The sequence below is a fragment of the Rattus norvegicus genome, chromosome 7 (genome assembly GCF_036323735.1).
Source record: "Rattus norvegicus strain BN/NHsdMcwi chromosome 7, GRCr8, whole genome shotgun sequence".
Classification (NCBI taxonomy): Eukaryota; Metazoa; Chordata; class Mammalia; order Rodentia; family Muridae; genus Rattus; species Rattus norvegicus.
This window is the reverse complement of record NC_086025.1, coordinates 109,924,603-109,944,878: the sequence shown is the minus strand read 5'-3', so window position 1 is coordinate 109,944,878 and position 20,276 is coordinate 109,924,603. Positions and strand designations below refer to the sequence as shown.

Genomic DNA, 20,276 nt, shown 5'->3' with positions numbered 1-20,276 from the left:
AAGAGCACTGACTGCTCTTCCAGAGGTCCTGAGTTCAATTCCCAGCAACCACATGGTGGCTCACAACCATCCGTTATGAGATCCGATGCCCTCTTCTGGTGTGTCTGAAGGTAGCTACAGTGTGCTCATATATAATAAATAAATAAATCTTTAAGAGAATATGTGAGAGTGTGTGTGTGTGAGAGAGCGACAGTGTGTGTGTGTGTGTGTGAGAAAGAGTGTGTGAGAGAGTGTGTGTAAGAGAATATCTGAGAGTATGTGTGTGAGAGAGAGACAGTGTGTGTGTGAGAGAGAAAGAGTGTGTGAGAGTGTGTGTATGAGAGTGTGTGTGTGTGTGTGTGTGTGTGTGTGACAGAGACAGAGAGACAGAGACAGAGAGACAGAGACAGAGACAGAGAGTTAGTTTCCCTTCTTTGGATGGCTCCAGAGACGACTTGTTTGCCAGTCATGCCACCAGTAGAGGGCATCAGACACCTTTCTTTATACATGATTGTAAGCCACCAAGTCGGTGCTGGGAATTGAATTCAGGACCTCTGGAAGAGTAGCCAGTAGTGCTCTGAGCCATCTCACCAGACTCTAGATTTTTAGGCCTCTGCCTCCTGAGTTCTGTAGCAACACCACCTAGCCTAGCTTTAAGCAATGGTTTCTTATACAGGACACCAAAAGCATAAATAACCAAAGAAACATTAATAAATTAGACTGCTCAAATTATTTTTCTTGAATCAAATAACTCAAAAAGGTAAAAAGCAATGATGGGACTGGAGAGATTGCTCAGTGGTTAGAGCACTGCCTGCTCTTCCAGAGGTCCTGAGTTCAAATCCCAGCAACCACATGATGGCTCACAACCATCTGTAACTCCAGTCCCAGAGGATCTGGGATAAAAGGTGTATGCCACGACTCCTGCTCACAGTCTTCACAACTTAATAAAAACAAGGAAAAATAGGTTAGATGGTTTATGGATTGGCTGACTTACTGTTGCTAAAGTGGCAAAATTTTCTGGCGTGATCTAGAGATGAAAATAGCAGCTGGGCAGTGGTGGTGTGCATCTTTAATCTCCTGCACTTGGGAGGCAGTGGCAGGTGGGTTTCTGTGAGCTGGAGGCCAGCCGGTCTACAGAGCATTCAGAGATACAGAGAAACCCGTATTTTGAGGGAAAAAAAGAAGATAAAGAAAAATATACACAAGAGCGATAGAAAGTAGCCATAAACACACGAGAAGATGTTCATTAGCACTGACCATTAGAGCACTACAAGCCAGAGCTTCAACCTGACAAGACTTCACATCCACTAGACATGGCTGTTAGCCATGAGTAATGGACAGCAGCAGGTGTTGATTAGTGCCTTCTTAAGTTCTCTATTCCTCTGAAGAGACACTATGCCCAAGGCATTTTCATAACAGAAAGCATTAGTTGGAGGCTTGCTTATAGCTTCAGATGGTGAGTCATGATCATCGTGGCAGGAAGTAAGGCAGCAGACAAGCAGGCAGGGCACTGAAGCAGTAGCTGAGAGCTTAGATCCTAATCTGAAAGCTGGAAGCAGAGAGGGAGTAACTGGGTTTGACCTGGGCTTTTGAAACCTCAAAACTCAGCTAGGTTAGGGGTGGCTCATACCTTTAATCCCAGCACTGGGGGGGAGTGGGTGGAGGAGGGGAAGAGACAACTGGATCTTTTTGAGTTTAAGGCTAGCCTGGTGTACAGAGTTCCAGGATAGCCATGACCACTACATGAAGAATTCCTGCTTGAAAAATCAAACACACACACACACACACACACATACACACACACACACAAAGAAAAAAAAACCTCAAAAATCACCTCCAGTGACACACCTCTAACAAGACCACGCCTCCTCCTAATCCTTCTCAAAACAGTTCCACTAACCAGGGACCAAACATTCCAACATACGAGCCTGTGGAATATTTGGCAGTTTTTCACAACCCTAAATACAAGTCATGTAAGACACTTTTTCTATAACACACACACACACACACACACACACACACACACACACACACACACATCTACTTACCCAAGAAAGGGAACTCATGATCTAATACCAAAATTCAACTTGGTAAACGACTGCATTTGTCTGTTTTTGTTTTTGTAGACAGGATTTCCCTACTTAGCCCTGGCTGTACTGGAACTCCCTCTGTAGACCAGGCTGGCTCTGACCTCATAAAAACCTACCTGCCTCTGCCTCCCAAGTGCTGGGATCAAAGGTGTGCGCCACCACCACCTGGGTGAACTACGACATTTCATATTATTTTATTTTCTAACAGGAGTGGGGGTGAGGGATCGCTTACAGGAGCAAGGATGACACCAAAGCAGCTATGTGTCTGAAAAGCCCACCTAGATACATTCCCAGATACATGCCCACGAAAGATAAAAATGTCCAGAAGCTGGGCAGACATAGTGGCCCACACCCTTAATCCTAACATTTGGAAGGCTGAAGCAGGAGGGTTGCGGAGAGTTCCAGGCCAACCTGGTTATAACCTGAGACTCTGTCTCAGGAAGAGAAGAAGTATGTTCACGCAAAAGTTGGAGCATGGGGTTGGGGATTTAGCTCAGTGGTAGAGCGCTTGCCTAGCAAGCGCAAGGCCCTGGGTTCGGTCTCCAGCTCCAAAAAAAAAGAAAAAAGAAGAAAAAAAAGTTGGAGCATGAATACTTACATCAAAATTAGTCTTAATAGCTCAAGGCAGAAATGACCCTTATATGCCTACCAGCTGACGAGTGGACAGACAAAATATAGCATACTCATAGGGTGAAGCACAGTAGAAGCGCCAGCATGAATGAAACTCGGACTTGTCACATTAGTAGAAGTCAGGCACAAAACACCACGCATATGATTCCACTCTTATGGATACCCTAAGCAGGTGAGCACATGAAAGCGGAAAGTAGACTAATTGTGCCAGTAACTGGACGGGGAAGGGAGGATGGGCAAGGAACGCTGAGGGGTACAGGGATTTTTTTGGGTTGGGGGTGATGACAATGTTCTTCCAAGGCAGGTGAGAGCTGACTGCTGGCTTAGGAGACAAGTGAGCGGTTTGCGTACCTTGGGGGAGGTGGCTATTCTGTGAAGAGCTTTACACTCAGTTTGCCACGACAACTCTCTGTGAAGGCTGAGCCCATGAGGAGGCAGTCTAGCTTGGAAGCAGAGGAGTAGGGAATCCCCAGAGTGGCAGATAGAGGATGAAGCAGGAGGCTGCCAGCAGGAGACACAAGGAACAAGGGGCTTTGTTTCACAACTCCCCCTTGGGGTGTGTACAATACGTGTCTGTTTGCCCCAAATAGAGAAAGAGTCCAGCCGAGACCAAACACCTTGAACAACTCGAGAAGAAGCCCAGCAGGTGGAGGAAAGCTATCAAACACACCACCATCCTCCTCCCTGTTGGTTGGCTCTCTCTAACACAGAAAATGAAATAGCTCAAACACCAAAGCCAGATGAAACAAGCCTATCCCTCTAAGAATACACATGTGGACTTGGGCCTGGGCAAACTCTCTGGGTCTAGAGACCTGCCACCTGCTTCCTGTCACCTGCCTCCTGCCACCTGCCTCCTGCCACCTGCCTCCTGCTACCTGCTTCCCTTCACTCACCTCTGAGCCAGTGTAGCTTGGTGAATAAGTGAGCAGCCTCAATTACTTACAGAGCTGCTGCAGCACTCCAGCCTGTCAACTTTTTTCTCATGTAATTTAGCATAATGTGGAGGTGGGTAAGAAGAGATGATAACTGTAATTTCAAAGAAGAGTCCCCTAGGGTATGGGAACCCTCTGCACTCCAAAAGGGAATATAAATCGCCCCATTATTGTAGCCCTAGATTTCGTGTGTGTGTGTGTGTGTGTGTGTGTGTGTGTGTGTATGTGTGTCTAAATCTATAACTATTTCTGCTCACTTCATCACCATGTATGTCAGCCAAGATCTTTTTTTCTTTCTTTTCTTTTTTTCTGACCATTACATCCTGATTGCAGTTTCCCCGACTTCCCCTTATCCAAGGCTCTCTCCCCAATCTCCCTTCTCCCTCCTTTGGCTCCCCTCAGAATAGAGCAGGCCTCCCAGGGCATCCAGCAAACATGGTATAACCAGCAAGACCAGGCACACAGCATCACATCAAGCCTGGGTGAGGCAACCCAGTAGGAGGAAAGGGGTCCTACAAGTCGGCAAGTCAGGGACAACCCCTGCTCCCACTGGCTGGCCAAGATCTTCTGTAGGTCACCACTGACACTCAAGTCTGTGTCAAGCTGCCACTGACTGCATCAAGCCAAGAGGAAACAGCCACACAGTAAGTGTGGACTCTTAGCAGATCAAGTGTTAACTCCACAGGAGAGGCTCGTCTAAGTCTGGGGAGCTGTGAGGACACTGGGTAGAAGGGACATGAAAGACAAGAAGTGAACAAATTACTTTGCCATATTCTAGAAGCGAAATCACATGGGTTGACATCAGAAGTGAGGTCTTGGCTGGATACTCGATGTGAGCATGGGGTGGCTCCTGGGGCATTAGAGCTTCCTCTTTAGCTCTAGGCCACCCCAGTTCTCCACCCTGGACTCTCAGTGCCTTTACCAGACATTATAAACACGACAAGGCAAACAACCCATTCTTCCTGCATCAAAAATGTACCCCACTCCAGGGCGGTGGCGGCAGCAGTGGCGCATGCCTCTAATCCCAGTACATGGGAGGGAGAGGCAGGTAGATTTTTGATGTCTTTCAGGCCAGCCTGTTATACAGAGTGAGTTACAGGACAGCCAATGGCTACACAGAGAAACCCTGTCTTGAGAACACACACACAGACACACACAGACACACACAGATACAGACACACACACACACACACACACAGACAGACACACACACACACACAGACACACACAGCCCACACACTCCAGCATCAGACATAAGCCACATTGGAAACAAGCCTACAGTATAGCCTTGCCTCCTGACTCGTTCTCCATGTAGAGTGACAGCTCTCCCACCCAGAGACCTTTCTTTGTGTGCCCACCCTGGCTTCCTACAGTCTCCACCTTCAGCACACCTCCTTTACACAGCAGTAGCATGGCTTTCTTGGCCACCTTTCCTCCCCTCTATTCCCTCAGCCAGTTCCTCTGTCTAGGTGCTTGACTGGAGAGGCCATCCTGGCACTGTAAGGAATTGTTCCTGTCCTCACAGATGCGCATCCTGTCTAGAAGGCAAGCTATGACCAGATGTTCGCTGCCCATGACAACCTTGACCTTCCTGTACTCTGCTGACAATCAGCACGCAGGAAACACAGGCAGAAGAGAGAGGGTCACAGGACCAGCATACAGAGCTGACCCCATTCCATTTTCTGGGTTTAGGGTGGACCCGACCAGAATACGGCTGCTGGGGATGGCCCTTGGAATACCTTTCTAGACTCTGTGAACTCTTTCCTCTTTACCCTCCCATTCAGCAAATGCACGGGAATATTCTACTGTTTGGCTCCATCCTAGAACCATGACAACAACCGCAACAAAAGCAGCCTCTGTGGTGTTCATGTCCTGGTGTGATGGTGAGCAGTAACCAAGTGAGAACAACCTCTCGCTCAAAGCCCCTGCAATGAAATGAACAGCCAACCAAGTCTTCCTGTAAAATGGCTGGGATAACTGGCATCATCTCTAACTTCCTTCCATCATCTCCATGTGGCTAGGCAGCTATCCTCTAGTGGAGATCCAAGTGCTCTCGCTAATGTTTCTATCTCTTGATTCCAGGACTGTGCTCTGCAGACTGGGAGGGAGGGGGAGGTGCAGGAATTCAAGGCCACACAGCTACACAGGGAGTTGGAGACCCTGTCTCAAAAAGCACATGAAGGCTATGCTCAAATTGAAAAAGGAAAAGCTAACAAAACCAAACTAAATGCAAACCAACCAACCAAAAAAAAAAAAAAAAACCCATAAAACAAAACAAAAACAAAACCCGATTGTCCTCTAGGTTCTCATGATTCTAGTCTCTGTCCTTCTCAGTATGGGTACACCAGAGCTGAGCTTACCTTCTAGCCAACACCTAATATTTCTAAACACTTTATGAAACTTCAAATAAACTGCACTCCATCCTGCCGAGTGGAAAGGAACCGGTGTTAGAAAACACCAGAGAGCAAAATCTGTTCCTCTTCCCAAGCCCTGTTCAGCAAACCCAGGTCACCCAGTTGTCACACTCACATACACACAGAATGCCAACAGATCTTTATGCCCTGACTTCCAGATTTTTTTTTTTTTTGGTTCTTTTTTTCGGAGCTGGGGACCGAACCCAGGGCCTTGCGCTTGCTAGGTAAGCGCTCTACCACTGAGCTAAATCCCCAGCCCCGACTTCCAGATTTCTTATGTTCCTACCATAGCTTCAGAAACTGAACATAGGTCAAAGAACAGTTGCTGGGGAAGGGATCTGTTCTGAATGTGCTCTTTCCGTCCTTCTAGCTGTGACAGAATGGCATCATGGCAGTATCTACTGAGAGGACCTAGGAGTTTCATGCAGGGTGACCTGCTCACATCCAAGTTGGACTTGGTGACTAGGAAAGCCAAAATGGAATGCCAGAGAACAAGTATAAATGTCAGCCCCCCAAATGACACATTTAGGACTTTACACCTATTTCTGTCACAACTCCTTACACCTTTATAATCTGTGTCGTCACATACACAGACCAGGCTCAAAACACTCCTGAATCAGGCTGTATGCTAGGATTACAGACATGAGACATCATACCTTGTTTTTGTTTTGTTTTGACAATGTTCCCCTATGTTGCCCAGACTTGCCTCAAACTACAAGGCTCATGTAATCCTCAAGGCCTTCCAGACAGCCGGGACCATATGCACACACCATCTTGCCCACCCACTGCTCCCCCTTTTGTTTATTGACTGTGTAACCTAGACAGGTCTCAAACTCGTGGTCCCCCTGCTTCTGCCTCAAAGAGGGGTAGGATTATTATAGTCATGTTGCTATGCCTAGTTACCTCGCATTTTGAAAAATGTACACATTAGTGAAAATTAAGACAAATGCCACCTCAACAATATTTTCCCCACCATTCCTTCTTAATATTCATGTAGATGAAAAATGCTGGATACATTCAGGACATGTGAAATGACTGTTTACCTTTCTTCCTGTGTATTCCCCCAAATACACACACACACACACACACACACACACACACACACACACACACACACATATATCTCCACTTGAGTTTTAAGTGACTGCTACAGTTCTGTTAAAAACTGTTAAGGCCAAAGACCAGCCACAATGCAGGGAGGGAAATTTTGTACTAGATGGGCCTAAAGGGGCAAAGACTGGAACTCAGTGGCAGGGCTACTTGCCTCAGCGGCTTCCATATAGTCCCTCCATGTGTAAGCCTACCAGGTAAGCCAGTTGTCTCTTTGGGGACCCACAAAGAAACTTTTAAAGTTATTTTGTGTGTATGTGTATATGCATGTCAGGGTGCGTGTGTGCTGAGGACTTGTGGGAGTTAGCCCTCTTTACGCTGTGTGAGTACCAGGATCAAAGACAGGCCGTCCGACCTGACAGCAGGTGCTCTCACCTATGGTGCCATCGCTCTTGGCTCAGAGTGAGATTCTTTGAAACCACCAAGGGCCAAGAGGAACCAACTCACAGGAAGCTGGGAACCATCAGAGGCGTCCCAGGAAGGTCCCCTGGCCCTAAGTTGATTCTAATGAATTTTTTATCTTCCTTGGGCCTCCCTTCCAAGCACTGAAGCCACTACTGGGCAGTGTAAAGGCACCTCCAGACCTGTTTCTTTTCTTTTCATTTTTAAAAAAACATTTTATTTACTTTACGTATGTGAGTACACTGTAGCTGTCTTCAGACACACCAGAAGAGGCGATCAGATCTCATTATAGAGAGTTCTGAGCTACCATGTGGTTGCTGGGAATTGAACTCAGGACCTCTGGAAGAGCAGTCAGTGCTCTTAACCACTGAGCCATCTCTCCAGCTACTCTTTTCGTTTTTTAAAGTGTCTTTGGTCAAGGCCTTGTGGCCATCCCATGATGTGTCTCCAGACTAGTCACCAAAGTTTCTGACGTGGTCCTAACTTGTTAGAAAGAGCCATACTTCTTTTTCTTGGGATCCTGTCACAACCTGCTTCCTTCTGTGCTGGCTCGCCAGTGTTGCCCTGCTTTGGGGCTCTTTTCTCTCTCAGCCTATTGCTTCTGGGTGCTGGCGAGACTAGAGTCCTACCTTTTCCTACTATGTAGAGTTCTACCTCTAGTGGGCACCTTGCCTTGGCTTGTGCTACTTGAAGTAAGTGGAGCCTTATACTTCTTCTACTCCATATGAAGCCCACAGTAAAGTTCTAGCCTTGGCTAGAAACAGAGTCCAAACCCTGAACATCCTAAGAGGTTCCTTTGTCCTTTCAGTCAGAACTGAAGATGGAGTTGTGAGGTCCCCAAGGACCACAGCTACTGCTGGCCCTCAAACCCTGGCTGCAGATTATCTCATCTAGCACCAGAATCGCTTCTAGCATAGCACTGGACAGCACTGCATACATACATGGGCCTGCCTACCTGCAGGCCACCTGCAGGACTGCATGGAGAGCTGGGAATGGGTTTACACTTGCCCTTCAGTGTCTAACTGAGGCTCTCCTCCAGACGTTGATGGGGCCAGACCCCCACGTCTGCTACCAGGAGAGAAACACCTGAGAATTCAAACAGGGTGGATCCTTCAAAGAGGTGAGTGGGTGCCAAGCAGCTTGCCAGGGGCGCCGAAAAGACAGTGGGCCAGGATCCCAAAGTACAGAAACAGAGCACTTGTTTATTTTCCAGGGAGGAGGTAGAATGGAGGCTTGGGGTTCCCTTCCCAGAGACCTCACTTCCAGAAGAGAACATTCCAGAAGAGCAGCCAGCAAGGATACAGACCCAAGGCCAGTATTGGGAAGAGGAGGGCACCATAGGTGTAGTGTTCCAGCACACCCTGGGCCAAGGCAGTCAGGAAGAGCTGCCAACCCTCTGCCAGAGACAGTGGTACCTCCTGGAGCTCCCGCCACAGGAATAGGCTACCGAAGAGTGTGACTGCTGGGCTGGTCACTACCAGCAGGGCAGCATAGAGTGTCCTGGTGGGCAGAAGGGCGACATTTAAGTATGCACCACAGTGGATGCCAGCAAGTGAATAAATGAGGGTTAAGCCTGGTGAGGGGCAAAGATACTGCTAAGAGGTTGACCAGCACGTACCGGGGTCCGTGGGGCTTCGTGAGTGCAGCAGCAGGTACCATGGTGGCAGCCAGCAGGAAGCCCAGGGAGAAATTGAGGAGAGCAATGCAACCCAGCTGCAGTGCCAAGTAGATCAGGGCCACCAGTTTCAGCGCCATCCAGCCCCGGTCTGGGACCTGTGAGCTGACCACTCTACAAGGTAAGAGGTTCAAGGGCAGTCCAGAATCCACCAAAGTGTCCAGGGGGCCCACCTCCACGTGCCCAGCCCAGCAGCTCACCGGTGGGTGTTGTGTGGCAGGGCTAGGCCGGCTACATAAATCGCTAGCAGTGTCAACACGACAGCCTCAGCTTCAGCCACTGGGAAATGCTGGGCAGCTACATGTTGGCCCAGCACAGGTAGGAAATAGAGGGCCAAACCCATGGCCTGAGAGATCAGCAAGGGCGCCATAAGTGAGGCCAGGCTCACGCTCTGCAAAGTACATGGGTACCTGGAATCAGGCCAGAGGCCTAGGGGAACCTGAAGGACTCACACTGAGGGTTGACCACAGGAAGCACTGCTGGGGACGCTGAGAACCCATCCTAAGAGCAGTGGAGTATGACGTCACCTGTGTTGCCAAGGGTGGAGAGCCGGGGCCAGGGGCCTTCCCAGCCTCCTCAGGGTTCACTCCAGCCTCGTGTAACTGCATCCATAGCTCGAGAGCTTAGACTAAGTCAAGGACCTCGACAAGAATTGGATGGGACCTGCTAGATGGGAGATCATAGGCTCGCTGCCACACCGCTACAGTAGGAATGAAGGACTAACCCCACTTTACAGTTAAAGGGATCTGAGTTTGGCCACAAGTGAGTATCGAGAACGAGGGTGGAGGATATCTTGAGTCCAAGGACCAGGAGCAGGAAGCCTGTGGCGGGCATGTAGAGTCCAATGGACACGAAGCGGGAGAGGGCGGGCAGTAGGTAGAAGAAGAACGACTGGTGCAAGCGCTCCAGGAGGTGGTTGAGCTTTCGGAACATGCCCTCCAGAGCCCTGTCAGGAGCACAGTCAGGTCAGGGCCAGCCCTCCTCTCATCCCAGCTAGATACCGCCTCGAACACGGAGAGGGTCCAGAGACTTACTTGCCCACTGCCACCAAATCATACTTGTATTGGCGGAAGCTGTTGATGCCACGTAGGGTTAGGGCCTCCACTCCGTAGCGCAGGAAGAGGCCATGGGGGCCATGGGGCCGGCCAGAGGCCTGCCGCAGCACCATGAGAAGCAGTGTCTGCAGGCCCTGCAGAGGCCCTTCCAGTGATGTCCAGTCCTGGGGCTGCAGCTTTGGAGGCATGGGGACAGGATCAGACTCACCCCGTCTCATAGGCCCCAGGCTCCCAAGCAGGTGGTCCCACCTTGCCCTGGAGTGTGCACAACAGCCCCCCTTTCTGGCAGAAGGTCTGGAAGAGGTTGAGCAGATCAAGGTTGGGCAGCTGACCGTTGAGTCCCTCCACGGTCACGTCGAGGCTGGTGACTACATCACTGCTCAGCTCCAGGGCCACAGCGGCCTGGATGGCACCAGCCCTGCCCTGCAGGGGAGATGACTGTATGCCTGTAGGAGCAAGCAGTGAGCACTGGAGTGGGGTACAAAGTGACGACAGCTGACCCTGAAAGAGGAGCGAGACTAGTGTAACACGTACCTGTAACATTAATGTCATGGTAGGCCTCAAGCCAAGCCTCAGTGCCCAGAAGATCATGTTCTGTTACCAGGAAAATTATATCTTTGGCCCAGTAAATCTGCCCTGGAAACCAGAGGCAGGGTCAGCAAGGGCCTGGGGCATTGGTCAAACCCTCCCTGACCAGAGCCCCAGAGCCTCACCTCGGAAATGGGCAGCGAGTGCCAACAACAACCCCACAGCCTGGCTATTGGTGGTGTCTGGACCACAGGGTACAGTGAGTACCAGGGACTCGGTACTGGCAGCACGTGGGGCCCGCAGGATGCCATACACATTGGTACCCGAGACCATCTGCACAAAGTGTTAATGGGAAAGCCTCAGCAGACCTTACAGAAGACAGGCTGAAACCTGCCTTCTTTCCTGGCACTACAATGCCCACCACCAGAGATCTTCAGACCGTCCCTCCCAGAATTTCTTGGTTCCGGGGCACTTCAACAAGATGCCCAACCCAGGCCACCCTTCCAATGTACTTTTCTCCCAGGCACACCCATTTCCCTCAATACATAGCGCTCATGGGTCTCATCCGGGAAGGGTAGTTTGCGGGAGAAGCTCTGAGTGTAGACCTCCAGTCCTACGGATCGCATCGCCCTTTCCAGCCAGGCTACTGGCAGAGCCCTGGAGACACAAAGATAGCCTCAGGTAGAGCTCCATGGTCTCGGCCACACGTGAAATCCCCAGCTCGCTGATAGGCACTCACCCTGGCTTCTTGCGGTGGGCAGCAAAGTCCCGGGCGAAGTTGCGGGCACGGTCTCCACCTACAAACTGCTCCTCCACCATGGTGGAGCCCATGGCATTCTCAGACATATAAGTGCGCTGGGTTAGCGGCGGAAAAGCCAGCGCCAAAAACCAGGCGATGCCAGCTACGTAGCTCAGCACACTGCGAGAGAGTACAGAGGACAGGAATTAGCCCGACCTGGAACGCTCACTCGTGGTTTCCATCATGTCCCAGAGGGTCCAGCTGGATGGTCCAAGACATTAAGAACCCGGAGCCGAAGACGGGCAGTGGCGGTACACGCCGTTAATCCTAGCATTCAGGAGACAGAGGCGGGCGCAGGCAGATCTCTGAGTTCGAGGCCAGTCTGGTCTACAGAGGGAATTCCAGAATAACCAAGGCTACACTGAGAAATCCTGCCTCCGGAAGAAAAAAAACCCAAAAACCCGAGACGTTATATTAGGAATGGATAGGGATCAGAGCTCCAAGCTCAGTGCCTGAGTGACATTTGCAAGGAGGGCGCAGATCCTGGAGCAGTAGGCGCGAGTGGAACTACAGCAGTTCATGTTCCCGCGAGTCCCGCCCCCTATACCCGCCCTCACCATAGAGGAGTGTTGAGGCGCAAGACGATGCGGGCGAGCGCGCGCCGGCGCACCGGGTCCGACAGGAGACCCATGGCGGGGCGCGGGGCTCAGCTCTCGCCGCAGCTTGACACCTCCAAGCGCAGGGTTCCTGTCAGACCCGGCGCCCCGTGCTGCCTTTATTTCCGGTCCCAGGATCCGTCGCGCCACTACGCTTGGTAGCGTAGGGGCAGATGTCGTTGGAAACCACATTCTGCGCATGCTCAGTATTGCAGTAGGCTGGAGAAATACAGGATGCTGTCACGGCCAGTGGGCGGAACTGGAACCTGAGGTTGTGAAGCTGCGGGCAAACAGCTGGAAGGGCAAGACACTGGCCGAACTCAAGACAGAACAGCAATAGCGTGCCTGCCTAAAGGTTCTTCTCGGGAGTGTGTGACACAGGTGGGTACGGAGCTGGAACAGCGAAAAGACTGTTGCCTGCTGAAGTGAGATATTGAATGACTGTTATAGCTATGACTTAAGGGCCCCCATGTGAACTGAGGATCCGTTGTTGAATCATTTCTATGGATGTCATGAACCTTAAGTCAGTGGGCTGACTAGCACAGTGGGCGAGTTGGTGGCCAGAGGAGAGGGGTAGTGGTGGGTCAGAGGAGTTTTTCTAAGAGGGTCCAGAGGTAAGGGTCTAAGAATAAATGGCCAAGGGGCTGGGTGATTTAGCTCAGTGGTAGAGCGCTTACCTAGGAAGCGCAAGGCCCTGGGTTCGGTCCCCAGCTCCGAAAAAAAGAACCAAAAAAAAAAAAAAAAAAAAAAAAAGAATAAATGGCCAAGAGGCAACAAAGGTTTGATATCCTTCTAGAGCCCAAAGAGGCAAGAAAGGCCCAAGGAAAAACATTAATCCAGTGGTTCTTAACATTCTACTTTTAATAGAGTTTCTCATGTTGTGGTGAACCCCAACCATAAAATTATTTTGCTGATACTCCATAACTAATTTTGCTGTTATGTCATAGTGTAAATATCGGATTTGCAGGATATCGGATAGGAGACCTCAAAGGGGTTGTGACCCACAAGTTGAGAACCATTGCATTAGTCTAACCTTACATCTCTTGATGAGCACACATAGCCACCTCAGCCTTGCACTCATGTCTCTGAAGAGTTGTGTAAGCAAGGCACATTCCTTAGTCTGAGGGCATGAGTGAGGAACACAAGTGATGGGAGAAAGCGGACTCCATTTTGAGCCTGCTTGTCCCTTGTTTGAACTGCGATTAATAGAAATATCATAAACAATCCAGGAAGAAACTGCCCTGGGCTAGAGCCAATCAGAGAAATAGAGGGAAAGTGTCTAAAATTCCAAAGGTTACAGATAAATTGCTCATCATTGACCAATCCTTGTGCACCAAGATACCCCTTGCCAAATAAGGCAACTGACAGGCTGGAGACCCCCTCCCTGCTCAACCCTTGCTAAGTAAGGCAATCGCTATGCTGGAGACCCCCGTTCCCTGCTCAAACTAGTATAAAAACCTTGCCTAAATGAGGTTCAAGGTCTCAGCACAAATCTGATGCTTGGAGGATTCTGAGGGTCCAAGCTTAAGTGTGAATAAAGGCTTTGCTTTTGCATACAAATCCAGACCCCTGGTGGTCTTTGTGGACCCTGATATCTGGGCAGGCACAGCATGAGCACTCTTGCTCTTCCTAGCACAAGTGTTCTCTCCACTTAGGGACTGCAGTACAAACTGCTATGTAGGGCCCTGAGCTGCTTTGAAGTGCTGTACATTACAGTGTGTTCAGGAGAGGAACAGGCCTTTATTCTGGATATGGGGGGTTGGCCTCAGTCCCCCAGTAAGATAGAGGCCTCCTGCACATGCTGCCGGACAACACGATCCAGCAGAGTGTGCACATCCCGGGCTGCCTGGGCAGCAGCCTCGAGCACCTGCTCCAAGTGGTCTTCATGCAACCTCGAATCCATCTCAAGCAGTGCAATCTGGCCAGAGGCTGGCAGCAGGGCCAGGGCTAGCTGGGGCCCGCCAGCTGCTTCCTCCACGTGACTGAGGTCCGCTAGTGCTGTGCCATCCACAAAACCAGCCGAACATGCACACACAAAGTCCCGCATGGGTATCCCAGCATCCATCACTGCTAGCGTGGCTGCATTCACACATGCTGCATAGGTCCCACCGTCTGCTTGTAGCACCTGCAGGGGGCATCAGGACATCAGACATCTCATCCTCCAGCATCTCAGGCAGACCTCATCCCCTTAAGCCCCGCCCCCGGGGGAGTGGTTTGAGGCTCACCTGCACATAAATGTCTATCTGAGAACGTGGGTGCAGCTGTGTGAGGATAGCTGCCTCGAAGGTCTGGCGTAGCTGCAGCCCCATCTCACAAGACTTCCGGTCTCCATGAGGCCTTCGCTTGCGCTCACCTGTGCTGAAGGTTGCTGAACTGTACTGACAGTTCACTAGAGCCCGGTCAGGCAGAGCCCGTGACCGGGAGCCCCGGATCTGGAGGAAAAAAGAAGGAATGAGCCAGGGCCGCCTACCTCCTGGGTCACACTCGATGGCTCAGCCTTCCTCCTCTTCTTTCTAAAGTGCTTCAGAAAGCAGCAGCTACTTTGGTTCCAAACCATGGCAGGCGGTTTAGGGCTACACTTCGGTCTAAGCCGCACCACTGTCACCTTCCGCAAAAAAAACCCCTTTGTTCTTTAGTTGCTCCATTTCTTCCTAAATCATTCCCATCGTGGTCACCATGTTTACAAACATGTGATTTGACTGTGTCACCCACACACTAATATTTTACTTACCTTCCAGAAGCTTCTCATTACATGTAAAAGAAAATCTCAATTTCCCCGACCTTCAAAGCCCTGGGTCCTCATCTCCTTGGTTAACCACTCAACTTTATTTGATCTACTGTCCCTCGGTCTACCAGTAGTCTGGCCTAATGTGTTCTAGACCTGACCTGGCTTCCACCTAGAAAGCTGAGCAAATTGCTAGCAAACCTTAAAATGTGGGCTCATTGGTTAAGAGCACTGACTGCTCTTCCAGAGGTCCTGAGTTCAAATCCCAGCGACCACATGGTGGCTCACAACCATCTGTAATGGGATCTGATGCCATTCTGGTGTGTCTAAAAGACAGTGACAGTGTACTTATATATAATAAACAAATAACAAACAAACAAAAAAACCCTTAAAATGTGCATGTTTGCCGGCCTTGCTACACCACTGAGACAAAGCAGCAAAGGCAGGCAATTTATAATGTCTCTGTCTTGGGAGTTTACATTCCAGTAGAGAGACAAGAGACATGGAAGACTGAGGAAAATCGATGTAGCAGGGGCAGAAATAGCCTGGGAGGCCTTTTCCGGACAAGATGTCAAAACACTGGACTGAAAGAACAGGGACTGAGTGTAGCTTTGCCAGGATGTATGAGGCACCTCAGAGATGAAGAGGGCAGCCCAGGAGAAAAGAGGCCCACTGAGACGGAGGAGTTAAGCAGTAAGACTCATGTCCACTCCCACGATGTGCAGCCATGAGCCCCCAGTCCCTGCATGAGACAATCATAGTAGTTGTGGACAATCTGAAGCAGCCCCATATCCCACCCGTGGGATTAAAACAAAAACATAATCACATAACATAACTGGGTTCTTAAAGAAACCAATATTCTCAGTTCATCATGGGACCTAATACTTATACAAATTTGAGGGCCATGTTAGGGATGCAATTCCCCGAGAGGACTCAGAACTCGGGGTATAATTATATTCATGGCTTAGTGGATGTAACACAAAGGAAGGATTGAAATGGAAGTTAACCAAGGGAAAGAGCTCGTGAGGTGAAATCAGAAGAAGCCAGGTCCTCGCAGATGCACGCACATCATTTCCCCTACAACACGGTGGGACAACGTGTGTTGAGATGCTTTCTGCCAGGGAGGACCCCAGAAATTCAAAGATGGGATTTTAGTATACTGCTGCATAGGTAGAGGAGTTAAGCTGTAAGGTCTACTTCCTCGTCGTGCGGCCACGAGCCCCCAATCCCTGCCGCTTACTCGCCTCGTGAGGCCCGTAGACCACCGCCAGTGCCTTGGTGTTGCCCTGCTCGATATAAGCCGAGCCATCGGCCTGCGCAAACACGCCCATCCGCGCCTGAATCTTGCGCAGCTCCCCCGCGCGGCGACCGTCTATCCGGTAACCCTGATCGGACAGGAGCTCCAGCCCGGCCATGTTGCGCAGTCCTCGCTCCGCCTCCGAGAGCACGACCCCTTAGATGACCTGGGCTTCCGCGACTACGACTTCCGCCGGTCCGTTTCCTTTTCAGTCTCGGAGAGCTATAACTTCCGGTAAACTAGTCCCTTTCCGGTGCAAGGCTCGTAGCTTCCCCGGCCTGCTGAATGTACGAGTCACGTCGTTCGGTTCCGGGAAATCAAAGGCCCGAGCCGAGCTGGTTTTTGCAGCTTCTCCTCGGTTGTTGAAGTAGGTACGCCTTGAAGACAAACTTCTCTTTCCGGACGTCCTCGGTTTGTCGGAGGCGCTGGTCCCAGCGGAGACTATTTTTTTTTGGCCCTTTAAAAAACTGTATATCTATTTTTATTGTACGAATGTATTGAACAAGCATACCTGCTTGTATGTCTTTTCGTCACGTGTGTGCTCAGTGCTGCGGAGGTTAGAAGGGGGCAGCCACTGTGAGTGCTGGAATCTGGTCCTTCTCTTTTTTTCGTCTTTCGTCCGTGTGGTTTTTACAGTGGTCAGTTTAGCCAAGCACAATTTTTTGTTCCACATACACGTGATTATTATCTTTGTGGCTCAGTATTAGTTTAGTTTTTCTTTTTTCTTTTTCATTTGCTTGGTTAAATCCATAAGTTTCCCTCCCTTACCTTGGCCAGTAAGTTTTCTCTATAGCCTGGATGCAAGCACAAAGCGCCTGCGGTTGTCTATATGCACCTGTATAGTAGGTTTTGGAGTTCTGATTATTTTTAAAGATTCGGTCACTTAGTATACATTTGGGAGTGTTTTCACTCAGAATATGAAATACATAGTCCTGAGATTTTGTTGTGTTTGTTGGTGATGGGCCCTTTTTTGCTGTTGTTTGGTTTGCTTGTTTTTGGAGACAGGGTTTCTTTTTGTAGCCTTTGTTGTCCTGGAACTCCTTCTGTAAACCATGCTGGCCTTGAGATCACAGATCTGCCTATCTCTGCCCAGAGTGCTGGGATCTGAGGCATGTGCGATATCACCTGGTTGCTGTTGCTTTTTGAAAATCTTGATATGTATTTCAGGTTGGCCTCAAACTAGCAATCTTCCTACCAGAGCCTCCCTAGTGCTCTTATAATGATTATAGGTGGGACCGTGACACCTAGCTTGGAGGTATATTTTTATTGTTTGCTTCATACCTGTGGGGTAGATAGAGCAGATTATAGTCCCACTGAGTCCTCTTTAACAACCCTGTGTATTGTAGGAGCAGATAATTAAGGAATGCTATTCATTGTGGAGGGCTTGTGAGTCTTGATTCTGAGTATGTTGTCTTATTTTCTCACCCAGAATAAATAATTTTGTGGTGGTTTGTTTGTGGTGTTTTTTTTTTTTTGTTTTTTTGTTTTTTTTGTTCTTTTTTTCGGAGCTGGGGACTGAACCCAGGGCCTTGCGCTTCCTAGGCAAGCGCTCTACCACTGAGCTAAATCCCCAACCCTTGTGGTGTGTTTTAAAATAAGATCTTACTATGCAGCCTCAGTGTAGCGGGTCTTAGCTACTTTGTGGGTTCTTTTCCCAGTCGTTTATCCCTCCCGGTTTTACCTCCTGTCACTAGATAGGAGAGGAAGGGACAGGAAGGAGGAGGGTGTGGGAGATCTTTGAATCTAGTTTCTTCCTTTCAGTTTCTTCTTTGAGTACAACTACCAACAAGCAGCAGCCACCCCCGTCGATTGGAGCTTTCGCATTTTTATACTCTCTGAAAAGTTCCCAGAATTCCAAAGTCACACAATCACAGAAACTATCTGCAGCTGGCAAAACCACGCCTCCGCAGAGCACCAGGCAAATCACAGTCAGCTGCTGTGGACAGTCTGAAGCAGCCCCACATCCCACACCTGGGGTTAAAAAGAAAACAAACGCTTATATTTCTGTGTTTTTAAACCAACATTTCAGAATTCTCATTACACCCCAGCTGGCGTAGAACTCTCAGAGATTCTCCTGCGTCTGGGTGCTTAGTATTCCACTGACAGTTTAAAAAAAAAAGTTAGCTATTCGTGCTAGTGGTTGCAGGTGGAGGTCTGAAGGCACCTTGTCAGTCCTTTCACACCATCTTTATGTGGGTCCTGGAACTTAGGTTGCCAGGCTTGGCGGCTAGTGCCTTTACCAGCTTGATGATCTTGCTGACCTTCTGTTGTTGTCATTGATAAAAGATAACACAGATTCGCAGAGAGGACACTGAGACGGAATTGCTCTCCAATGAGCTTCATGAGGAGAGTTACAGCACCATTGTCACAGACGGCAGTGAGGAGGCCCCTATGGAGGAGACTATTCAGAAGCGTTGGCTCTGGAGAGATGAGTGTGACATAGAACATGACAGGTGTCCTGAAGGGAAGGGACATTCCGTTCTGAAGGATTAGGAGAGTTAGAACATCACACCAGCCAACTGAGGTGGCTCAAGCCTTTAATCCTAGCACTTGGAAAGTGGGAGCAGGCTGATCTCTGAGTTCAAGGCCAGCCTGCTCTACAGAGAGTTCCAGGACACCCAGGGCTATGCAGAGAAACATTGTCTCAAAACAAACAAACAAACAAATAAAAACACCAGGACCCATATGTGGAGAGAACTCCTCCTTCTCCTCTTCTTCCTCTTCATCATCATCATCATCATCACAGAAGTTGTGGTCTAATGATCTCTATGCCTACACTGTGGCAGGCACACCCCCATTTCCCCGGATAAATAAAATGTAAAAAGAAAAAAGTCTAGAAGTAACTCAAAGCTGTCTTATGTCTTGGAAGGACATAGCAGCTTTTTATCAACTCTCTGTCCCTAAAGACTCTAGGGAACTGGAGCATGTAGAGGGACTGTCACCTACCAGTTATGTTACTCCTGCATTTCTAGCTCGGTGTATTCCAGTCTCTCACCTCAGTCCAGTACAATAGAAAGGAAAAGAGGGATACCCTCATCCCTGCCCCAGCACCTCTCCCTGTGTTTGTTTCTTAGTGATCATTGTTCTTAGCAAGGAGCTCACCCTTTTCCCCTGCCACCCCTCCCCCACCACCCAGCCCATTTAGTGCATAAGAAAATGTATGTCTATCCAACGATAAGAGTTAAAGCAGTGAGCTTAGTGTATAGAATACCGAGAGGAGAGGATGGGTGGGTCCCAAGGATCTCAACACACACACGCGCACACACACACACACACACACACACACACACACACACACACCCAGTACGGGGGGTGCATAGATCCCCCCACAAGTCCATGAGAGGACTGTCAACATTTAACCTCAAGAAGCAGGTAGGCTGGACGTACTGTGTTGGGCTGGACAAATGGTCTACCACGAAGATCCCAATCCTAGCACTCTCAACATCCCCCCTCACAGAGGTGGTATTTTCATGACAGCTGGACACCAGTTAGTAAGAGAGCCAGGCCCTGCTGATGCAGCTTGGGTGAGCCATCCTCCGTGCTGGACCCTCAGCAGCTGCTTCAATGTGGAGCAGGTCTTTCTACCAGGGTAGCCTGAGCCCCTGCCATCCTTGTTAGGTTGGGGTTGTTTATCTTGAGTATTGCTTATTTTACGAAATTGCCTCAGCCATTTAGGATAGCCAGAATAAAGCTGGTCTTCAGCCTGAGGAAGGAAGTTGGTGGCCACTGCAGCCTCCAGCTCCACAGAGTCTTCACCATGCCTCCTAATAAAAGTGTCCTTGGGCTGGAGAGATGGCTCAGCAGTTAAGAGCACTGACTGCTCTTCCAGAGGTCCTGAGTTCAATTCCCAGCAACCATATGGTGGCTCACAACCGTCTGTAATGAGATCCGATGCCCTCTTCTGGTGTGTCTGAAGACAGCGACAGTGTACCCACATGCATGAAATAAATAAATAAATCTTAAAAAAAAAAAAAAAGAGTGTCCTTCCACCTTTTAGGAAGAAGGACTTCAACCTGGCAGCATCAGGTTCAAGGTCTGAGACCA

The 20,276-nt window shown here is 49.5% G+C and overlaps 3 protein-coding genes across 4 annotated transcripts in view; 1 reads left to right on the top strand and 2 right to left on the bottom strand.

Annotated features, from left to right (window-relative positions):
* Positions 1–8,739: 8,739 nt before the first annotated feature.
* On the bottom strand, positions 8,740–12,323 carry Gpaa1 (glycosylphosphatidylinositol anchor attachment 1). The gene is made up of 12 exons (NM_001004240.1): positions 12,172–12,323; positions 11,555–11,734; positions 11,361–11,472; positions 11,001–11,148; positions 10,822–10,923; positions 10,537–10,733; positions 10,267–10,463; positions 10,025–10,178; positions 9,760–9,855; positions 9,433–9,623; positions 9,176–9,346; positions 8,740–9,057 (listed from the first exon to the last, which is right to left on the bottom strand). The coding sequence occupies exons 1-12, from the start codon at positions 12,243–12,245 to the stop codon at positions 8,814–8,816; spliced, it is 1,866 nt and encodes a 621-aa protein (NP_001004240.1). The 5' UTR covers positions 12,246–12,323; the 3' UTR covers positions 8,740–8,813.
* Positions 12,324–12,475: 152 nt separating this feature from the next.
* Positions 12,476–20,276, top strand: part of Oplah (5-oxoprolinase (ATP-hydrolysing)) — a 40,268-nt gene continuing 32,467 nt past the window's right edge. For both annotated transcript variants that reach the window (XM_039078258.2, XM_039078259.2), the window contains exon 1: positions 12,476–12,591. The gene's annotated coding sequence lies outside the window, so the exon portion shown is untranslated. The remainder of the gene's footprint in view (positions 12,592–20,276) is intronic.
* Exosc4 (exosome component 4) lies at positions 13,646–16,388 on the bottom strand. The gene is made up of 3 exons (NM_001134860.1): positions 16,180–16,388; positions 14,436–14,642; positions 13,646–14,335 (listed from the first exon to the last, which is right to left on the bottom strand). Exons 1-3 carry the CDS (start codon positions 16,348–16,350, stop codon positions 13,976–13,978), a joined length of 738 nt encoding a protein of 245 aa, NP_001128332.1. The 5' UTR covers positions 16,351–16,388; the 3' UTR covers positions 13,646–13,975.

Excerpts from the sequence above, each read along its gene's own strand:
- Gpaa1 (NM_001004240.1), bottom strand. The coding sequence starts at position 12,245 with ATGGGTCTCCTGTCGGACCCGGTGCGCCGGCGCGCGCTCGCCCGCATC. Across the intron at positions 10,179-10,266 it reads GATTTGGTGGCAGTGGGCAA|GGCTCTGGAGGGCATGTTCC; the intron begins GTAAGTCTCTGG and ends TGCTCCTGACAG. Across the intron at positions 9,856-10,024 it reads TCCTGGTCCTTGGACTCAAG|GCTCTCGAGCTATGGATGCA; the intron begins ATATCCTCCACC and ends GACTTAGTCTAA.
- Exosc4 (NM_001134860.1), bottom strand. The coding sequence starts at position 16,350 with ATGGCCGGGCTGGAGCTCCTGTCCGATCAGGGTTACCGGATAGACGGT. Across the intron at positions 14,643-16,179 it reads TGGTCTACGGGCCTCACGAG|ATCCGGGGCTCCCGGTCACG; the intron begins GCGAGTAAGCGG and ends TTTTTCCTCCAG. Across the intron at positions 14,336-14,435 it reads AGATAGACATTTATGTGCAG|GTGCTACAAGCAGACGGTGG; the intron begins GTGAGCCTCAAA and ends TGCCCCCTGCAG.